This window comes from Phascolarctos cinereus, unplaced genomic scaffold (assembly GCF_003287225.1).
Source record: "Phascolarctos cinereus isolate Bilbo 61053 unplaced genomic scaffold, phaCin_HiC Scaffold_3;HRSCAF=262, whole genome shotgun sequence".
NCBI lineage: Eukaryota > Metazoa > Chordata > Mammalia > Diprotodontia > Phascolarctidae > Phascolarctos > Phascolarctos cinereus.
Genome location: NW_027555736.1, coordinates 112,221,912 through 112,243,107, shown reverse-complemented (window position 1 = coordinate 112,243,107; position 21,196 = coordinate 112,221,912). Strand labels below are relative to the sequence as shown.

Here is a 21,196-nt window from a genome sequence, read left to right as displayed (position 1 = left end):
AGAAGAGCCCAGTAGCATTACATAGTGGCTCCAGCTTGTTGACCTTGGAATCATAAGGACCTGGGTTCCCAAAATCCTGCCTCTCACTAAGTGACTTGGACAAGTAACAACCTCCCAAAACCTGTTTCTTCATCAGTATGATGAGGATCAAATGAGAATGCAAACATTAATGAGATGTAAATGTGAGCTATCATTATTACCCATTAAATTTATACCTAGCACTCCTGGGGAAAGAAGTGAACTACTTGTGAGGTTGAAACAATTTCTTTGAAAATAAAAGTATAATCCAAGAAAAGTCTGTTTCTTCACCCACCTCCCTCCTCTCCAACTTAAAAAACAAGCTTAAAGGTGTTTGAAAGGACTTTATTCATGATTAAAAACATGTTTCCAGAGGGAAAATGATCCCTGTAGAGAGAAAGCTTATAAACTCACAAGAGCAATCTGATTGTTAAACTAATAAGCAAATGGAGAGGAGGGAGTGGTGGAGTAGAGACTAGAAAGAAACAACAACAACAAAAAAAAGGTCCAACCATAAGTATCCTGATTTTTTCTTGAGGCCCAAAAAGAGGAAAAAAAATAATAGTTTGGCACTTAAAGAGAAAAACCTTCAGCTATCTGGAAAATTCAGCCTTCCCAAATGACTCATTTCCCCAAGGGTTTCTGGTGGACTGGGGTTTGACTGTTGTGTTACATAATTCACAGCAATAGAAGTGAAAGGATACTATATACAGAAGGGATCCTGTTGGGATAAACATCGCACTGTCTTACATGGGCCTTCAGTTCAAAAACAAGGCTTAAAATAAATTTTATCCTGTTCCTCTTTTGCATGTCACTCAATTTGGCCCATAAAACGAAGCCAGTCTGTTTAGTCTGTCTTCCTACTTGTTTCTTATGCCCTCAATGTTGCAATATTTGGGTTGGAAGCACCACAAAGGAATACTTGAAAAGTGTGTTTTCAAATTTTAATTCAATAAAAACATTTCTATGCATTACCGTTTTAAAACACTCAGCTCTGGCACTTGAAATAGCTGATGGCCAATAAAGCATTTTTATTCCTTATTTACAAAGAGAGACATAATGCACATGACCCCATTAGCTTGCTTGTTACTTCAAGGAACCTGAATTCACACTTAGCAAGCTTTTTTCACTCCCAGGCAGTATTTCTCAGAGTAGGGGATGGAACAATCTGAAGGCATTATCAGAAACTTGTAAGTGGGTTGTAAGGAATCATCACCACAATTTGGTGCAAATTTGGTGCACAAATCCTCTCTGGATAGCAAGCAGGGGAAAAAAATGAGAGCCTACTACTCAAGAGTGACACAGATTCTGAACATATAACGATATGGTAAGGTATATTCTTTACAATAAATAAAAGTATATTCTTTCCAATATGAAAAAGGTGCTTTTCCTGGCAAGTTACGTTATTTCCAAATGAGGACATGAGTTTGGATTGAAAAACAAGCTTCCCAAATCTGAGAACACAAAGAAGGGAAGAGATCTTTATGAAATCTGTGATTTCATCAGTGTGGATATTTCCTCCACTCATGAAGATTCAGGACTGGGCTGTCACTCAAAGGAGCTTCTCGGGATAATGTGAATTAAGTATGTCTCAGAAGCAGGTCTTGAATGAAAGACTCCTTGACTCCAAGGCTTTATCAACTACACAGTGCTGCCTCAAGTACATGATATGTATGTATTTAGGTGAGCTGTGGGCAAAATGTTTTCCACTTTGGCTTCCAAGAGCCAAATTTGCAGGTATTATTGAAACAATATGAATAGAAACCACTTCATGATACCACAGGCTAAATAGTGCCTAGGATGGAAGACATGTTTGTTTGTGCCATTAAAAAGGACACATTTTAATCATGTTCTCATAGTAGTTACTTTTATTTAAAAAAAAATTGGTGTGTAAAACCAGGTACACAGTAGCATAGGATAAGTAAACAATTTTGATGTTTCGATCTGAGCATTTATTTACATTAACTGTTTAACCAAGATCAATATTCTCAGTATCTTTTCAGTGCTTTTCACTTTGGATACCAGCATGCTCTCCAGTGGATTCCAATTCTAATAAGTCTCATCAAAAGTTTGTTGCCATTTTCAAATCAAGGGGAAGATCACTTCCAATACCATAAACTATTAGCAATAGTAATAATGATGATGGTTGACATTTTTATATTACTTTGCTTTTACAAGGTACTTTATATGTTATCTCCTGGAAAGTCATAGGAAACTTTTGAGGTGTTAATTTCAAATTTTACAGATGCAGAAATTGAAGCTCAGAGGGGTTTGGTGACTTTGACACAGTTAATGTCAGAGGTGGTACTGGAACCTTTGTCTTGATTACAGGGCCAGTACTCTATTATTTTAGGATGCCAAACCATCCCTCAAAGGGGAAATGTTACTTAATTGGTAGATCAGCATTTTCTAAGAAAATTAATAAAACATATGAACAAGGATCCAATGGACACAGAGTTAAAAATTCTTGGACAAGGCCCCACAGTAAAGATTGTTTTATAAACAATGAACTGGCATATGATTTAGAGATAATATAGTTCAGACAAGGAGAAAGTGAAGTCAGAGAACCTGGGTGGAATCCCAGCTTTGCCACTTGCTGCCTTCACAGTCCTAACCAAATCATTCTCCAGTCCCCAATTCTTCCTCTATGAAATGAAGGGTAAGACCAGATGGTCTTCAGTGTCCCTTGCAGCTCTAAATCTGTGATCCTGTGTGAGGCAGTGACTTCCCCAAAGTCTTAGAGTGAAATAAATGGCAGAGCTGGGATCAGAACCTTGTTCTCTGGGCTCCTGACTCCATGTGCTCCCGAATCACACCATGTTGCCTTCCTTTCACACAAATATTTTATATTTCGACACAAGGAAAAAGGGAGAGAATACCAAAACAGACAGAGCAGCTAGGAGGCTGAGACTATAAGGAATAATGGGTCACAGAGACATGTAAAATCAGGATCTGGGGAGCCATGACAAGGCTTAAAATGAAAGATAGGATCCAGGCTAGATTTAGTAGGCAGCCAAAGATAAGCAAAGGACCATATCTCAGAAAGCCAACAGGAGGCAGGGAGCCTGAAGTTATCAGAAACCCATATTCGCTTAATAAATACTCATGGACTGATTACTACAGGGATAAGACTACATGATTCTACTGGTTGATCTCAAAAGGTTAGAAACGGGGCAGGCAATAGATTATTAATTTTAGAAAACTTTCCACAAATTAGATGAAATTAAGCTGAGTGCCAATCCAGATCATGGACCAGTGACTCTCTACCCCTCCTATAGTGTGCGTAACAGTGCATAAAAATAAATTTCTTTAGACTTCAAAACCATGGAATGGTTGATTGAGAATGCAAATATTTGTCAGTATTGCCTCTGGAGTCAAACTCTAGAACTTAAAATATTAATTTTCTTACATGTTCTACTTGGGCATAATTTCCGTTTACTGGGCTGTTTTTTATGGGCTAACATGACTTGCAGAGTCTTTATAATCCATTGGAATTTATTATAAAGATGTGCAAATAGTCTCAGAATAATCAAAGTAAAAGGTAAAACCCTTCTTAAAGCTCATATTAATATAACTTAACAAAACTTAATTACAGTAGCATTTGTTTTTGTGAAAATTTTTCATTTACACATTTCTAGCCTAAGTTTCTTTACTTTCCTGGTTTTGCTATTTTAAAAAGTACTGATATCTTTGCTATTATAAGATCAATAAGATAGTATTTTTGTCTAAAAACAAAAAACTAAATGTTTTATCATAAGAAAAGCCAGCACAGGCAAGCAGAGAGTTTACAGAGATTCCAGGCAGTGAGACTTCCATTTAAGAGAAAATTTAGGATGTCTGACAGCTTTGTTCCAACTGATCATCAGCATTTATTAAGCATCTATTATGTGCAAAGCCCTACTATAGGAGTTGAGGATACAAAGACAAAAGTGAAACAATGCTTGCTCTCCAGGAATATACATTCTATAGAGGAAGATATAAGTAAGTGTTCATGAAACTTAAAAGAAATTAGTTATTTTTTTTTTAAGGAACGGGCATTAGCAGCTGAAAAGACTTCGTGAGGAAGGTGTCATTTGAGCAGAATTTTAAGAGAAATGAACTCTCAAAGATGGAGGTGAGGTGGAAATGCATTCTAGGCTTGGGGGACAGTCAGTGCCTCCACTGCTATGGACCTCACACCATCAGGAGGCACACTAGAGGCCACTACAAGCCATAGATTTCCTTTTTTCTGGGATGCCAGCTTCCTAGCTAACCTCTGAGTAGATGAGGGTCAGGCAAACCACCCCCCTTCCTATGTTAAGGAACCCAATCTTGGGTTCTTTTGTATCACCATTGACTCCCATCTTCCTTCTTGCCTTCCTTTAAAAAAAATGACAACAAAAAAAATTGTTTTTGTTTGAAGTGAAAGCCTTTCTAATTATGTAGAGAGATTAGTCATTTAAAAAGTGCAACATATTCTCCCCCATTGATCCAAGGACCTTATCTGTGACCTTTCTTCACTATCTAATCAGTTTGGAAGTATGTTGTCTCTCCTTTTGAATATATTGTAGCAGCCTTATTGCAACAATTAAACTAGCCAAAGGAGTGATGCTCCTAGGGGGAAACAACAGCAACTTCCTAAACCTGACCATTTCTAATAGGGATGCTCTCCCTGCCGATTCTACCCTGAGGCAGCATCAAGTGGTAGTGGCCTTGAAGGCTGTGCTAGCTGGATGTGAGCTCAGAGCTCCAAGTATAAGTCTTGATGAGGGTCAGTGTGTCTGTCACTTCAGGACTAGCCCAAGTTAAAAAAAAATCACCAGATTGTCAGGAGAGTGATATATTTTTCAGTCCTGACATTCTGGAAGGGCATCTGCTAGCCTTGGGTTCTTAATTTTTTGCAGATTATGGAAAAAGAAGGGGTTCTCTGGCAGTCTGATAAAGCCTATTCCCCTTTTCAGAAAAATGTTTTTAAATGCATAAAATATATTGAAAGGAAGGGGAGAAAGCAAGGGGTGGGGATGGGCTGTGATCAATTTTAGTAGTGGGAATGCCGGGAGCGCCTGCGTCCCCGGCTGTGGTCTGATGCTGGCAGAGTGTGAAGAGAGAAAGAAACACGGGCCAGGTGAGAGCAGTGAAGAACAAACTGTTTATTGATCTGAGGGCTCAGGCTTATATAGTACTGGATCAAGCAATAGTAACATTATTATTCATGAAAAGTACAATGATTTCCTTACTTCCTTGTACCTTGTCTGTTACACTCTTTCCTGCATCCTGTCCTGTACCCCATCCGTTTCCTCCCTTCCTGCATCCTGTTCTCAAGAGATGGAACAGGGAAGTGGTGAGCCGACATCCTGAGTTTCACAGCTGTCAGGCTTAGTACAAGCTGCAGGTAAGACCCGGGCTGGCCTAAGCCCTCCAACTCCCCAAAGCCAGCCCTCTACATGGGAATACCCATGAAATCACTTAAATTTTTGTGAAAATTTAAGATACCTTTTTCTCATCTTTTCACTACCTTCCATGATGTCTAGATTCTTACTGGGGTGGGGAGACATAGTTGTATGTTACGCCAACTGAGGTCCTTAGAGCAGCCTAAGTTAACTCCTAGATTCTTTAGTTTCCTAAGGTCATCCACAGCCCATCATCTTGCAAGTGGGGTTTATGTTATTTTCCCCCAAAATGCATTACCTCATACTTATAGGATCATAAGATTTTGACAGGCAAAGGGTCCTCTTCAGAGATCACCTAGTTCAACTCCCTGATTAAATGAAAGAGCTGAAGCTCAGAGACTTGGTGACCTGCCCATGGTCTTGAGAAGGAATGGGTTACCTCTCCTTAGAGGTCTTCTTGTCACAGGCTTGGGTATGCTATAGTACAGATTCCTTCAGGGCATAGGTTGGACTAAATGGGTTCTCAGCTTTCTTTCAACTCTCAAATTCTGTGTGTGAGATAGTGTCAGAAGCAGAATTCAGACTCAGATCCACTTCCAAATCCTCCACACCATACTACATTTATCCATACTTAAATTCATCTACTCTTTGCCTACTCACATTACCTGGTGAGATCATCCTGCAGTATATCCTCATCAACTTCACATTTCCCTACCCGAGAGACCTTAGCCATTCATCTGGAAAAGTAGATATTAGACTGTTCAATCTTTCATATTATTTATAAAAATGTTAAATAGTGTAGTTACATAAGCGACAAAACCAGGAATAACAAACTAGGTTGGCATGAAACAGCATGCCAAAGCTCTCAGTAGTAGTTGTTCAATGTTTATAATGTTCATAGTTATAACCATAGATTTTAGCATGGGAACTATAGAGACCATTTGGTCCAAGGGTTATTAACCACTTTTGTGTCACGGGCCCCTTTGGCAATCTGGTGAAAGCCTAGAGACTCCTTCTCTAGAATAATGTGTTTAAATGCATAAAATTACAAAGGAAAGCAGTTATATTAAAATACATATTTTAAAATTTATTTTAAAAAACAAATTCATGGACTTCATGCAAACTAGTCATACCCATCTGTTTTACAGATGGTGAATAAGAGACCCAGAGAGTTCCACTGGGTTGCTTAGGGTGGTGACAAAGCTGGTACTAGAAAATGGGCCGCCTCCCTCTTGGTACAACATTTTCATTATACCACATTAAAAATGAAGAGCTTCGTTTTGAGGTTTTCATTTTACAGTTACTAGAATAAAAATGTCATTCTCACCTAGTGAAAATTCATCTGCATTTTCTAACGAACAAATTATTTCTTTAACCGTTTCTGGGCCTGATGTTCCTACAATCACATGGAGCAATGGAGAAGCATTTTAATCACGTACAACTTCTTCGTGTGGTTGGGTGTTGATGCTGAAAGGTATAAAGTGGATGCAGATGCAAACACTATTCTAGATTAAAGATATATCAGGAAATATTTCATTATTTGGGCTCATTTCATCTGTGTTGACAATATGTCTTTGACCTATGACTTTTTCCCCTTCTTGCACTAGAGAATATAACCAGGTCAAAAAGAAAAGTTTAAATATCCAAGCGTGGGAAAGTCACCTGTAGTCTTGCTCTGCTTCCAGAGGATGCAGGCTGGTTTGAGACAGTTCACATAAACCTTCATGATTCAAACAGCTTAAGTTTGAACTGCAATCTGATTTGGGGCATTTTGTTTCAAAGAAATTAAGGCATTTTTGCAAGTGTGAAGTTGAAGGCAGTCCATTTCCTTGTTATTCCACAGCATTACTGGGTATGGCTTCCATTACCTACACTTGCAGCCATCTGTCTCACACCACCCACAAATGTGGAAATGTCTAGGTGTGGGAAGAAGTCGACAGTTGGCAGTGCTAGAACCAAAAGCTGCATTGGAAGGAAAAAATGGTATTTCTTCTCCCACATTTTTGGGTTGTTAGCTAGCAACTGGATGGCATGGGGGACAGACAGGTAACAGGCACACTAACCCAAGAAAGACAGTGAAGCTTCATGGATGTAGCAGCTGAGGCATAAAAATCAAAATAGGTGTCTGATACACCCCAAGAAGATTAATGCTTTTCCTTCCATAGGCTTTTCTCTTGACCATATCATCTCTTCCCCTCTTAAAAATAAGTACAAGCTTACTTCATCTGTCTGTGAAGATAAATAAATCATCATTGCATCAGTCTCTTACATCTTCCTGAATTGGTTTGCAGTTTACCTCTCTCTGACGTAGCCTTTTATGCCTTTTACATCTGGGTTGTCTTTAGAATTTGCAGGGCATTTTTTCATTTACATTAACTTATTTGATGCTCCCAACAACCCTGTTAAATGGGCAGGGCAGATAAGATTCATAAAACAGAGAAGTGGAAGGGACCACAACGATGTTAGATCTCTCAAACAGCAGTCCAGCAGGGCCAGAGACTTGCCTGTGATCAAAGAAGCAGGAAGGCGCAGAGCCAAGATTCAAATTTAGGTTTTGTAATCCCAGGTTTAGTGCTCTTTCTACTACATTACTTCAGTCTCTCAGCATTACAATTTATCTGACACTTAGGTTGAATAATCAGGCAACCAGGGGTTCTTAACCATTTTTGGTTGTTGTTTCATTGACCCCTTTGGCAATCTGGAGAAACTAATGGACTCCTCAGAATATTTTTTTAATGCATAAACTATATTGGATTACAAAAGAAACGATAACCAAAATAAAGTCATCAAAATGTTAAACAAAAAAAATCATGGATTGTCTGAAATGTATTCAAGGATTCCAGGTTAAGAACCTCTGGTCAAAAGTGTTGTTTTGATCATGCAACTCTCTAGCTGAAACCTAAAGGGATTCCTAATTGCTTCTTGGAACATAAGCACTCATTGAATTGGACCTCCGTGAACTGGGACTCTTCTTCAGCTCCACTAACTCCAAAACCCTTATCATTCCTTAAAACAAAGCCTGAATTCTCTATTTTCATGAGATAAATCTTTTGTACTCTTCCCTACTTCTTATTTATTCCATTCTTTAAGCCACTGAGTTTGCCTCCCTGTGTTAAGCCATATGCCTGCCTTTCATTCAAATTCATGCTTAAAACTCCCCTCCCCTCATGAAGCTTTCCCAAGTAAACTACATCTGTGCCCAAGTACCTGATTCACTCCAGCACTTCTGCCCACAAGCCTATTCAATACCCAGTTCAGGATGCCTCACTTTGAAGACTTTCCCCCACTCACTGTGAAGTATAAAGAAAAAGTTACAATAACTGGGTTAAGTAGGTAAAAGGTGATTTAAAAAAAACCCACAGGCATTCCCAAAACCACTTTGATCTGCAAAGGAAAGTCACTTAAAAGCATTTACATAAATGATGAAAAGGCATTGTTTTCTCTAAAATTTATTAAGCCGGGTCAACCTGGGTAAGCTAGAATAGGCTACAACCTGAGGACTGCATTCTGTGCAAAAGCATCATGGTACTGAGGATACCAAATTTTGACTTTTGACTACATAGAATGAACAATATTTATTAGGCTGTTAACAGATAAGTTACATTGTGATGAATGAAAGATTCAATGACCGCAGTAATTTGGAGACGCTGGTTTTTTAGCTTTATATTTTATGTTTTAAATTTAACATAATTTAAATTATATTTAATGATTTTAAAAATCATTGCATCTAACAGACAACAAAAACCAGTCAAGAGTTTCTGCAATGGATACAATTTTTTTTTAAACAACAGTATCCATACACATCGAACCAGTGACCTTGAAGAGACAAAGCAAAAAATGAAAATTGCACTTCCAAGTGGCCAAAAAGGTAAAATATTTATACAAATGAAATACAAAACTCACTAAAAAGGGAACACACATACAAAAGTCATTTAGTCGGTCAAATATATCAGGGCTTTCACAGAATGCCACACTGAGAGAACACTTGGGTGAAATCATTTCAGTCACAAACTGAGGTCCACAGCTGCAGTGACAAACCTAATAAGGCAAAGGCACTAGCACAGAGACATAATTAATGGGGAAGAATCCAGATCGCCCCTGGAATATTCCTTCATACCAGTTTTCATCTACTTGACTGGTTAATGTAATGATGTCCCCTTCTTTAAATCCAAGTTCTCTTCCACTTTCAGGAACAAAATCGTAGAGAGCACGACAGCATGGATGATCCGGGAAAATCGTAGGACCTGCCCGAGTTGTATGGAAATAAAAAATGTTCATTAAAAAGACAAATACTTTACTGAGTTAGAGGGAATTAACAAAATACAGGCGGGTGTGAGCTAACACTACTTGCCATCTTTGTTTTTACCTCAGTCTCAGGCAAGATTTCCCTACAAACCTGTGAGATCCTTCTCCCTACAGTCAATACTTATGGTACAACCCATAGCCAGTAAGGTATATAAAACAGGAGAGAGAACAAATACTTCTGCCCCCTGATCACTCATGCCACTCTTTAACTCTGACTTCACTGCCTACAGTTACATCCATACTCTTTCTTGGCCCAAACTGATCTCCCAGGTCTTGAACCGTTGCCCACAGAGACTTGTATATCATAATTCTCCTCCCACTTTGCTGGACTCCAGGTCCTACCCAGCTTCTTCTGTACTATCATGTTGCCTGTCTATCAGTTCAGATGGAAGATTCTATAGCAAGCTTATTCTTGGACCTGCTATTAACATATCAATCTGTCTAAAAGGAGCCAAAATGGGAAGAAAGAATGATGCCCTAACTCAAGGGAAGAGAAGTCCTGCTGTTCTTCAATTACTTGAGGAGAAACAATTTAAAGCCCTGGCCCTTATGTAGTGGTTACTGTGAACAAGCTAATGATGAGACTCTATCACATGGAGAACGTTGAGTGTGTTGTTAGTGTGTGCCTGTGGGGTGCTGTGTGTCAGTGTGTTCTCACTGTGGGATGAGAGTTCAGAACACAAAGGATGGCTGGTACAAATCTTGGAAGCTCATCAGTGTGTGGTCAATCTGAGATTGTGTCTCTTGTCAGTGTGAATGCTGAGGGAACAGTGTTGAGAATGAAAGTGTGGCCCATAGGAAACAATGCAGTTTTAAGCCCTGAAATGGCACATGCCAGTGTGTCTAGATATGGCAGTGAGACTGACAGGGTGGCCCTCGAGTGTTGCTGAGGTGGGACCAGCTTAATGATTTGGTGTGAGTATGAAAGTGGATGATGTGGAACCTGACAGGTTTGGCAGACTCGGAGTTGGGCCTGTGGGAGCACAGGAGAAGAATGGATCACTTCCCAGTCCTCACAGGAGATACAGATCAGCACTGGAGAGCACCATGAAGAGCCAGACAGATAAAACATCTGATTGGCATAACCTTGAGTACTCAGTCTTCACACAGGTGAGACTGTCTGAGGGCAGGGAGAAGAAGAACAGATCCCAAGTGTGAAAGTGATGGAGTGTGAGGGGATATGTACTGGTCCCTACCTAGTGAATACAATGAGTGTATGCCGATTATAAAATGACAGCTCTAAGGCTAGAAGAGAGCTGAGGCCATCACATCATAGGATCCTGAATGATGGACCTCAGAGGTCACAGAGTCCAACTTCCTCATTTTACAGAGGAAGAAACTAACGCCCAGAGAAGACAAAGGCCTTGCCCTAGGTAATGCAGGTACTAAATGGGACCGGTGGGATTTAAACCAGGCCCTCTGACCCTCAATTCAGAGTTTGTTCTGTGGGTAGTGCACTGCTGTATGACTGGGGCTTGACTAGGCTACTCTGTAACACAAATAGCACCAAACAATTGACTGAGCTGTGCATGTGCCCAGCATTGTGCTAGCTACTAGGAACAATAAAGTTCAAGAAATTATATTTTCCCACATAAAACCCACCTAACAAAAAAAGAAAGTGTATTTTATGAATGCATATTCACATTCTGTGTGGTTTATGTATAAATATATATGTCATTAAGTATATATTTTAGAAATTAGCTCATTTAGATAGCACAATGAACAATTAATTCCACTGTTTAAAGATGGATGAAGAGGAAGGCGGGAAAATTAAGGGTCAAAAAATATTCAGTAACATCGGGAAGCATCTGATTGTGACAGACACAGAATCATCTAGTTTTAGAGTTGAAAATTACCTCAGAGATCATGCAGGCCAACTCCTGCCTTTAGAGAAGGAGGCATTAAGGCAGAAAGGCCGCACAGCTAGTTAGTGGCAGGGAGAGGACTAGAAAGCACAGTTCCCCATCTCCTAGTGCTGTGCTCTCTCCATCATACCATGCTGCTCTCAGACGACCTACACATGTGTATGGGAAAGACTTTTTCCAGCTGGAATATTCTTTAACTAAATAGTTTGTAGCAACTTAATCTTTTTTATCCTACAATTATTTTGCAACTTAATTATGATTTGTTTGCATAGTGCCTCTAAACCTTCACTCTGTTGTTGGTTCTTTTTCTATACATAAATCTTCTGAGAATCACAAGGGAGCTTAGAGGACATCTAGTCCAATCCCCTCATCTCGCTGATGAAGTAACTGAGGCTCAGAAATGCATTACATAGCAGAGCCAAGACCTGAACTCATGCCTTGTGATTCAAAGTTCTGTGTTCCTTTCACTCCACCACACACACTTAAGAGCCCAATGTTTATCCCTCTCATATGGTATGTTTCATTTACTAGTTATACTAGTTAGTCAACTTTTTAAAATCTATTAAAATATAGTGAAGATGATTAGTGCTTAGAATCATTCAAAACTTTGAAAATAAATGGGTTAGCCAAAAAACATGATTAATCCTATATCCAGTAATACCTTACATTTGTAAAGGGTTTGACAGTTTTCAAAGCACTTTCCTATACATCATCTCAAAACAACCCTATAAAATAAAGACAAATAAAAAGATGAGGAAACTGATGCTCAGATAAATAAAGTGATTTACTCAAGATCTCACCACTAATTAGTGGCTCAGCACTTGAAGCCAGTTTTCTGACTTGATTCAGTATTCTTTCCACAGCATCACAAAGACTAATTTCTAAACTTATAATATGGGAAGTGAATATTGAAGTGCCTGGAAAGAGCTACATATTTGTAGAATAAGGAAAGTGTAGCTCACAAGTTCCTAAATTATTTTCTTTGCTAAAGTCCTAGGTAGAAGGGGAAGTAAACACAGGGCTTCTGGGCTCTTTCAGGACCGGGCAAAAAAGAGCCATTACACCTTAATGGCTTTCCCTCCCCCTTTTCTCTTCAAGTTTGGCACAAAAATACTCCTGAATGCTGATGAGGCAAACATGACTGTACGCTCTCAGAGTTTGGATAGTAGGTCATTTTTCCTAGCCAAGACCTAACCTGGTCTTTTGCCTGCAATCCATCATTACAAGATGTGATTTCTCCATTTTTTTGTCATGCTCTGTTCATTTTCATAATCTAACCAACACAGAGGCTTCATTTCAGTCTTGCTTACTCATATTATCAATGGTCCCATCTCACTATAATGATGGATTCATACTGCCTAATTGACCACATTCTTTTCTTTCCTTAGAAAGAAGAAATGATGAGGAAAATGTTCTTGGAGTCCATTTCTGGCAGGGTCCCATCAGCTTCACTTTGAATTGTTAGTGAAATGCTTGACATTTTTTCTTCGCTTTATAAACATTCTGTGGAAATCATTCAGAATCCTAATGGAAAGTAATTTCCCATTAAAGCCGACTATAAAATGTCATTTTCATCTGAAACTGTTCCTGAGAAACAAACACTACAGCCCCCCTTCAACCTCACACATTCCAGCCATGACCAATGGAGATGGATGTGAAATGTGCTGGTTTTTAAATGGTTGCCATTGCCAAGGGCAATTCAGGAGGTAGTCTATTAAAGTCATAGGACAAACTGAGGTACATAGGAGGAGGGCAGAAGATGATTCTGGTGGTTGGCCCCAGACCCTCCTGAAAAATAATCCTTTGCACAGTGAATCTTAGATAATAAAAACAATGTCAACTGTGGTCTCTGTGAAGAAGTACTTGACAGCCCACTTCCAGTGCAATCTCTATCTGCCTGGAGCCATAAAGCCTCCCCTCAACTCAGCAATCTAATAATGTTTTCTGAAAAAAGGTTATTTCCAGACACCTGAGGACAGCCCCTTGGTATACATAAGTTACAACACATTAGACTAAACTTCTTTTAGAGGTTTCCTGGAAAAACAGCTTTGCTTTTTTAATGAGATAAATATGAAAAATTAGTAAATGATGGGGCACCAAATTCCACTTTATTCTGTGTATGCATTTGCTTGTGTGCATGTTGTACTTGCAATGAAGTTGCCAAGCTCATATGTCAGATTGCATATCCTCCCAAGATGTCCCCTAAGTTGACACTAGGCCCAGGATTATAAAGTAAAGCTTCCTAACCATTAGTATGTAGAAAGTTTTTACTGGTCCAGAGTCTTTACTATTAGATGTCTTTGTCTCCCCCCTTTTTTTGGGGGGGGGAGAGGAAGACTGGGTCTCCTGAGCTTGTCAAGGCTATATCAACATGGGAACTTTGACCTACTGTGTTTCTGACCTGGACTAGGTTGCCTTCTACTCCTGGAGGCTCACCAAATGGTGCTGGACTTCATGCAGAAATCCAACTGGCTTGGCCCACTACAGCTCAGAACCCCTGAACTCAAGAAATCTACCAGCCTGTCACCTGTCTCTCTGGTAGCAGGGATTACAGGTATGCAAAGGTCCTTACTTCTTAACCTCTACAAAATTCTTAAAATCTTTCTCCTCCTTCTTCTATCTCTCTCTTTCCCTGCATCTCTATTCTTTCTCCACATTCTCTGTCTCCTGAGCTGCTGAGAGCTCTGGGCCTGGGAATCAAAAGGTTAGAGTTCAATTCAAAGAATTCAATAAAGAACTGAGATAATTCACTAGTTTGCAGCATTATCTATTTTAAGATACATTGCTATAGAGAGTTAGTGACTCCTTCCCTTCTACAGAGATAAGACTGAACATAAATAGCTTTTCCTAGATTCTGGTTCTGAAATCCTCTATGTCTTCTGAGAACTCAGAAATTAAACACTACTTTTATAATTCTAGGCCAAATGTAAACAATACTCTTGTTTGTATGCCTGACTTTAAAAGCTGATGTCTATTCTGTATCAAAAGACACTTTCTAAGTAAAGTTAAGAAATACCTCCTATTGGTAATTTGTTAAAGTATATAACTCTGTGTGTGTATAGTATACATAAAGTAGGTATATAGTATATAAAGTATATAATAACCTCCAAATTAGCAACATTAATGTGAAGAAATGTGTACATATTTTCCTTTGATATGAGAAGCATTCAGCCATCATATTAAGACTAAAAGAATAACACAAGCTTTGCTTAACAGTTACACAATTTATTCTCTGGATTTAACCAAATAGTAAGTATAATTGCATCCTTACCTGAACTTGCTGAAGAATGGAATGAAATCTGACTGTACTGATTGTCAACTTTAAAAGTCTTGAATTCAGTCTCAGGCTTGTAATTATAATTAGAGAAAGCAGTTGATATACGTATTCTGTAATACATATTTTAAGATATATAAAACATATGACCATCGAAAACACAGGACTTTAAGAATATATTAATTCTATTCAGACATTAATCATAGATTTAGATTGTAAGCAGGAAAAGATTGGGCAAATTTATTCTGAAAAATCCCCAAAATGCTATCCTCTAATCATCTGTGATTGATGAGCTGACTGTGTTCACATAAATTAAATTCCAAAGCTTGCTTTTTCTACTGTTTACCAGAACTCATTTAGGTCATACTGGTCTTTAAAAATTAGTGTCTCCTGAATAGGCAGGACTACTGAAAGTTAACAGGAACTGTGTCTCTCTTGGAGAAGGTACTTTCTAAATTAATCAACAATTAAAATATCAGAGTTTTACTGTGTGACACAGTTCTAAGTGAAAATTCCCTCAAATTTATTCTTAATAATCCTTTGAAGGGGCAGCTAGATGGCACAGTGGATAGAACACCAGCCCTGGAGTCAAGAGGACCTGAGTTCAAGTCCGGCCTCAGACACATAACACTTATTAGCTGTGTGACCCTGGGCAAGTCACTTAACCCCAATTGCCTCAACAACAACAACAACAAAAAATTAATAATCCTTTGAAGAGTTCCTTCCCCAAAAAAATTATATTGTGTTTATACCGTGTATATGTATGTATGAAGCTGCCATGAATAAGTCATGTGATATGGTAAGACCTGCATCTTCCAAGCTAGCTACACTGTACAGTTCGTCTGCCAGATACAACATTAACAAATGAAGCATTTCTTTCTGATTAGGGGAAATATAAAAACTATTCTGCAGGATTCAAGCTGAAAGTGATTGTGTTAGCTGAACAGCATGGACAATTTTCAGTGCGTAAAAAGTTGGTACAAGATTGATGGAAACTAAAAGACCAGTAATACCAGCACAATTTTAAAATTAAGAAAAAAAGCTTCACATTATGGTTGTCCCCTACTACTTTGCGAAAAATTTGGCATAAAATCTGCAACAATTATGCAGTGAAATACACTATGTGTTTGCATACATATATATATATGTGCATATGTATATATACACTGTGTGTATGAGTGACAGAGATTTTAGTAAATAGAAGGTATTTAATAAATTCTCATTAACAGACTCATCAGTAGCTTCCTGTTATCCAACTTGGTCCAACAATGAAGGGCTGTAGTTAATGAAGACTTGATTTCATTGAGAATCACCGCATGTATTATACAGGGATCAGAATCAAAACGTATTTAATACTACACCAAACTAATAATTTAATCTTTGGGGGATGATTCTGATGGAACTTCAGAATCTGGAAAGGGCCCAGAGTCATCTTCATAAACATATAATACTCTATTGGCAAAAATCAGGCATATTTTTCTAGTTTCTCTGGAGTTCAAATTGCTTCCCAAATGTCATCTCAGTCTTCTTATCATTCTCCAGAGAAGGACAGAGAAGGTATTTCCCATTCTTTAGACTGAGTAACTAAATCCCCAAAAGGTTAAATGACTTGCTTAAGGTCATTTTGCAAGTCAGCAACCATGTTAGGAATAGAACCAAGGTACCTCAAAGCCAGAGCAGCAGAGTAAGCAATTTGTGTTTGTCTGTCAGATACTTAGGAAATAAAACAGCTTTAATTGTAAAAGGAAAAGAAAAAATGTGGGAGGGGGTAAGTTTCAGATCCCTTTCCCCAGTCCTTCTAGCCACAGGTACATTTCTCAGTCCACTCAACCAAGAGAGCTAACCAAATAAGATTCAGAATCAACATAAGAATATTAAATGAGATAATATATGTGAAAGTGCACATCCAACTATAAAGTACCATATCCACGTCAGAATGTATTAGAGCATAAGTCCTTCGCCAGCAAGGGTTGGTTCATTTTTGTCTATTTATCGCCAGTGCCTGGCATATAGTAAGCGCTTAATAAATACTTCCTGATTGATTACTATCATCAGCATCATCATAATTATTACATCCTGGTAATGACCATATATCTGGAACTCGTGGAACGCAGCAGAATATTTAAGAAAGAATAAAAATTACAAACAAATCAAAAGGCAATGAAAACAAGAGTGGTGGGTTTAAAAAGCAGACTAGCCTAGAGGACATGTGCAAGAAGAATAAAGACATCAGTGGGACTCTGTAACCTAGAGACAGCCTGGTCAGGTAATGAGAAAGAGAGTCAACACAGAGACAAAAAAGTGGAAGGGCAGATGGGCAGATCCTCTCAAAAGGATTCCCCTCTCCACCGCGTGTACATATCTCTCAAAATAACAAAATACCGAAAAAGGGAAAAAAGTGGCGTATCAGAGACTTCAGGTTTTTAACCAATTGGTCAATTCTTACCGGTGCTGTAACTTCCTGTCCAGCTCCACCAAAATGTCAGTGGACTGTCTGTGGTAGTCTAGCATGGCTTCTATAAATACTGCCAACTGGCTAACTTGCTCTACCTGCAGTAGAAGAGAAGAATTATCTCATGGAGTCTTCTGGTCTAGATCAGCTTCAGAGACAAGAACAGAAAATGATCAGACTGGCAACAAGGACAATGATTTGTAAAGGAAACCTATCAGGTAAGTGGCATGATTCAGGCACATCTTACTTCACCCTGAAGCCCTAAATACTGGTCTGGGTTAGAGTATCTTACAATCCCTGGTTACTGTGTAAGGAGATATTCAAGTTCACTCATGATTTGTGAATTTAATTTAATAGTAAACCCAACAAAATGCCTGTTTTTCAAATTAGAGAATATTTTCAGAGGGTTTCTAATCTATAAACCTCATGGACATAACTGCATGAAAAGGCATTCCACTTACGAATGCTATTTAAATTTGCTAAAGGAGATGTGTGCTGTAAGTCTCCCTACAGCTACTTAATGTCTAAGCAGAGGCAGGAACAAAATATATTAACCTATCCTCAGATAGGGAAGGGGAAATATGAAATACTATGTGATCAAAAAGATTCATGGGTATCCCATCCATATGGTCCCTAGGACACAGAGATGACATATTTTTTTCTGGTACAACTAAATGAAAGGAACAGAATTTAAATGTCCCAACTTCTCCCCCTTTTGAAGAGTCAGTGCATTCATTGTACTGGCTAGGATACTACAGACCACCCACTTTGTCAATACTAAGATGAATGGCAATTAAACTTGTCACATACCCAACAACTGAAAAAAAAAAACCTGGAAATTATTAGAATGGAAAAGATAACACTTAGGAAGGGCATTAAAGTTGTCTTCAAATATTTAAATGGTTGTCACATATAAGAGGAAATGGACTTATTTCAAATTTCTTCACAAGGCAGAACTAGGACCAATAGGTGGTGCTAGTACATCGAGAGAGGTTTGGTTTCTAGGTAAGAACTTTTTAGCTTTAACAATCCCAAAAGGGGACAATTAAGCAATAAGGTACTCAATAGGCCTGATTAAGTGATGAAGTTCTCATTGCTAGGAATTTTCAATTAGAGGCTGGATAACCATTTATTAGAGATTCTGTAAAAAACATTCATTTGCACAATAAATGAGAAAGTGGACTAAAAGACTGCCAACCTCTCCTCTAATTCAAAGATTTTATGCTAATAACAATGCCCTAATTTAGCAATGGTCCAAAGTTACAGTATCTGCTAGCCCTAGAGGTCTTAACCCTTCTAGCCTCCCTATCACTCAGCCACAAGCAAGCATATTGGGGGAAAATGTTACTAAGCATTTGTAAATCAGGTGACTCTTAAAGGCTATTTGATGTTTACACTGTAGACTTAGAGGTAAGGGGGGAAATGAATAAACAATGAATTCGAATTAGGCAGTGGTAGCTAGTCTACACTTAGTCAGGATAAGGCTTTTCTTAGCTGCATTCCTAATACTAGGCGCTTCTCTTTATTCACCTGTGATATTTTAATCTTTCCTATTGGACTGCATGCTGCTACAATTCTTTATCTCCTGGGAGTCAGGAGATGCAGGATTCTATTTCTAGTTCTGCTACTAATTAGCTGTGTGACTGTGAAAAAAAGAACTTCATTTTCTCTGAGCTCAGTTTCCTCATTTATAAAATGAAGGAGTGGGAAATGATGCTCCTTCTAGCTCAGACATTCCAAAATTCACCATAATTTCTTGTATCATTAGACAGCAATCTCCACCTTTCAAACCCTATGCAGTCTAAGTCCTTCCTGTTTCATTCTTCTTTTCAGGCTTTTTAAATTAAAAAGTGTACACACACACACACACACACACACACACACACACACGTGTGTGTATATATACATATATATATGTATATATACACACACAGATGTATGCATGTGTGTGTGTATATGTGCATTCTTTTATACATTCTCGCCACTTCTGTAGTCCTGCCATTCCTGTATTTCTTTGCTTGATTAATCCTCCACTTATTTGCATTTTCTGCTGAAAATTTTTCTTTGGTCGCCTATACCTTAATTTTCCCTTCCTCTTTTTGTTATTATTAATCTTCAACTCTACAACTACATTACCAATAGTTCCTAAGTTTTGGAATTCAATAAGCATGAAAGATGGTAATTGTATTCCATGATGTCAAAATTTATTCAGAAGATGCAAAATTAAACAATAACATGTTACAGTTACTTTAAAAAAAAACTATAAAAATTGTCCAACTAGTTATGGTTCAAGTTTCCAGAAACCTTAAAAAGAACACACAATGTGGCCTCTTAACCCACAACATCTGCAGAATTTCTTGCTCTTCAGAACATGGACCTCTATGTGTCTTGCTAATCCCATATATTTGAATTATAAAATGCTCATGATAGGCTCATCTCTATAAATATATATTTGCACCATTGCCTGAGATAGACAGAAAATTTTACTATGTGGTTCTCTACGGGCTATTGTTATCATCATAAAACGACATTTATGTCAAAGGATATGAATAGGCAGTTTTCAAAAAAAATCAAAGCTGTCTAGTTATGTGAAAAAATGCTCTAAATCACTATTGATTCGAGAAATGCAAATTAAAACCACTCTGAAGTACATCTTCACAACTATCAGACTGGCTAATATGACAGAAAAGGAAAATGACAAATGTTGGAGGGGATGTGGAAAAATGTGGATACTAATTCACTCTTGGTAGAACTGTGAACTGATCCAGCCATTCTGAAGAGCAATTTGGAACTAGGCCCAAAAGGCTACAAAACTGTGCATACCCTTTGACCCATCAATACCACTAATAGGTCTGTATCTCAGAGAGATTTTTAAAAAAGGAAAAGGACCAATATGAACAAAAATATTTATAGCCACTCTTTTTGTGGTGACAACTAATTGGAAAGTGAGGGGATGTCCATCAGGCAGGGGAGTAGCTGAACAAGTTGTTGTATATGAATTATGTTATAAGAAATGACAAGCAGGATGCTCTCAGAAAAATCTGGGAAGATGTATATGAACTGATATATAAAGTGAAATGAGCAAAATGAGGAGAACTTTGTACACAGTAACAGCAATACTATACACAGATCGGCTGTGAATGATTTAGCTATTCTCAGCAATACAATGATCTAAAATAATTCCAAAAGACTTAAGATAAAAAATGCTATCCACTTCCAGGGAAAGAACTGATGGAGTCTGAATGCTGACTGAAGCATATTTTTTTAAACTTCCTTTATTTTTCTGGTGTTTTTTATCGTTTTCTTTTACAATATGACTAATATGGAAAAATGTGTTTTAAATGACTGTATGTCGATAATCTATAGTAAGTTGCTTGCCTTCTCAATGAGGGGGGAAAGAAGCAGAGGAAGGGAAGGCGAGAATTTGGAACTCAAAATTTTTTAAAATTAAGTTTTAAAACTGCTTTTACATGTAATTGAAAAAACGTAAAATATTTAAAAAACAAAATGAAACTACATTTGTGCCCTTAGCTAAACTCGAATTTAATATCCGTTTTATGACTGTCCATTAAATCTCCTTCAATATCAGTTACATTATTATTATCCATTAACAATTCATTTAACATCAATTTTTAAATGTAATATAATTTTCAAGGAAAAGGAGAAATATCAGTTGGCCTATGGCCAAATTATATTCTCTGAAAACCATGTGAAAAGACACTAGCTATCTCCAATGACACTGGAATCTGCTAATAAGATATCAGATACTACTCTGTAGTGAATTATTATGCCCTTGTAGAGGCAGCAATACACAGTTAAAGCACTAGCTTCAGGTAAGGCCCATTTCCGGTCCTTCCTCCTTCCACACATCTAGCTGTGTGATACTGGATAAGTGATAACCTCTCAATGTCCT

At 38.0% G+C, this 21,196-nt stretch overlaps 1 protein-coding gene across 2 annotated transcripts in view; it reads right to left on the bottom strand.

The window, feature by feature from the left end:
* Positions 1-1,868: 1,868 nt before the first annotated feature.
* Positions 1,869-21,196, bottom strand: part of SH3GL3 (SH3 domain containing GRB2 like 3, endophilin A3) — a 160,590-nt gene continuing 141,262 nt past the window's right edge. For both annotated transcript variants that reach the window (XM_020966143.2, XM_020966153.2), the window contains 3 exons: positions 17,278-17,381; positions 14,829-14,944; positions 1,869-9,631 (listed from right to left, as the gene is read on the bottom strand). In XM_020966143.2, coding sequence (XP_020821802.1) covers positions 9,426-9,631; positions 14,829-14,944; positions 17,278-17,381 — 426 coding nt within the window. In that variant the 3' untranslated portion in view covers positions 1,869-9,425. The remainder of the gene's footprint in view (positions 9,632-14,828; positions 14,945-17,277; positions 17,382-21,196) is intronic.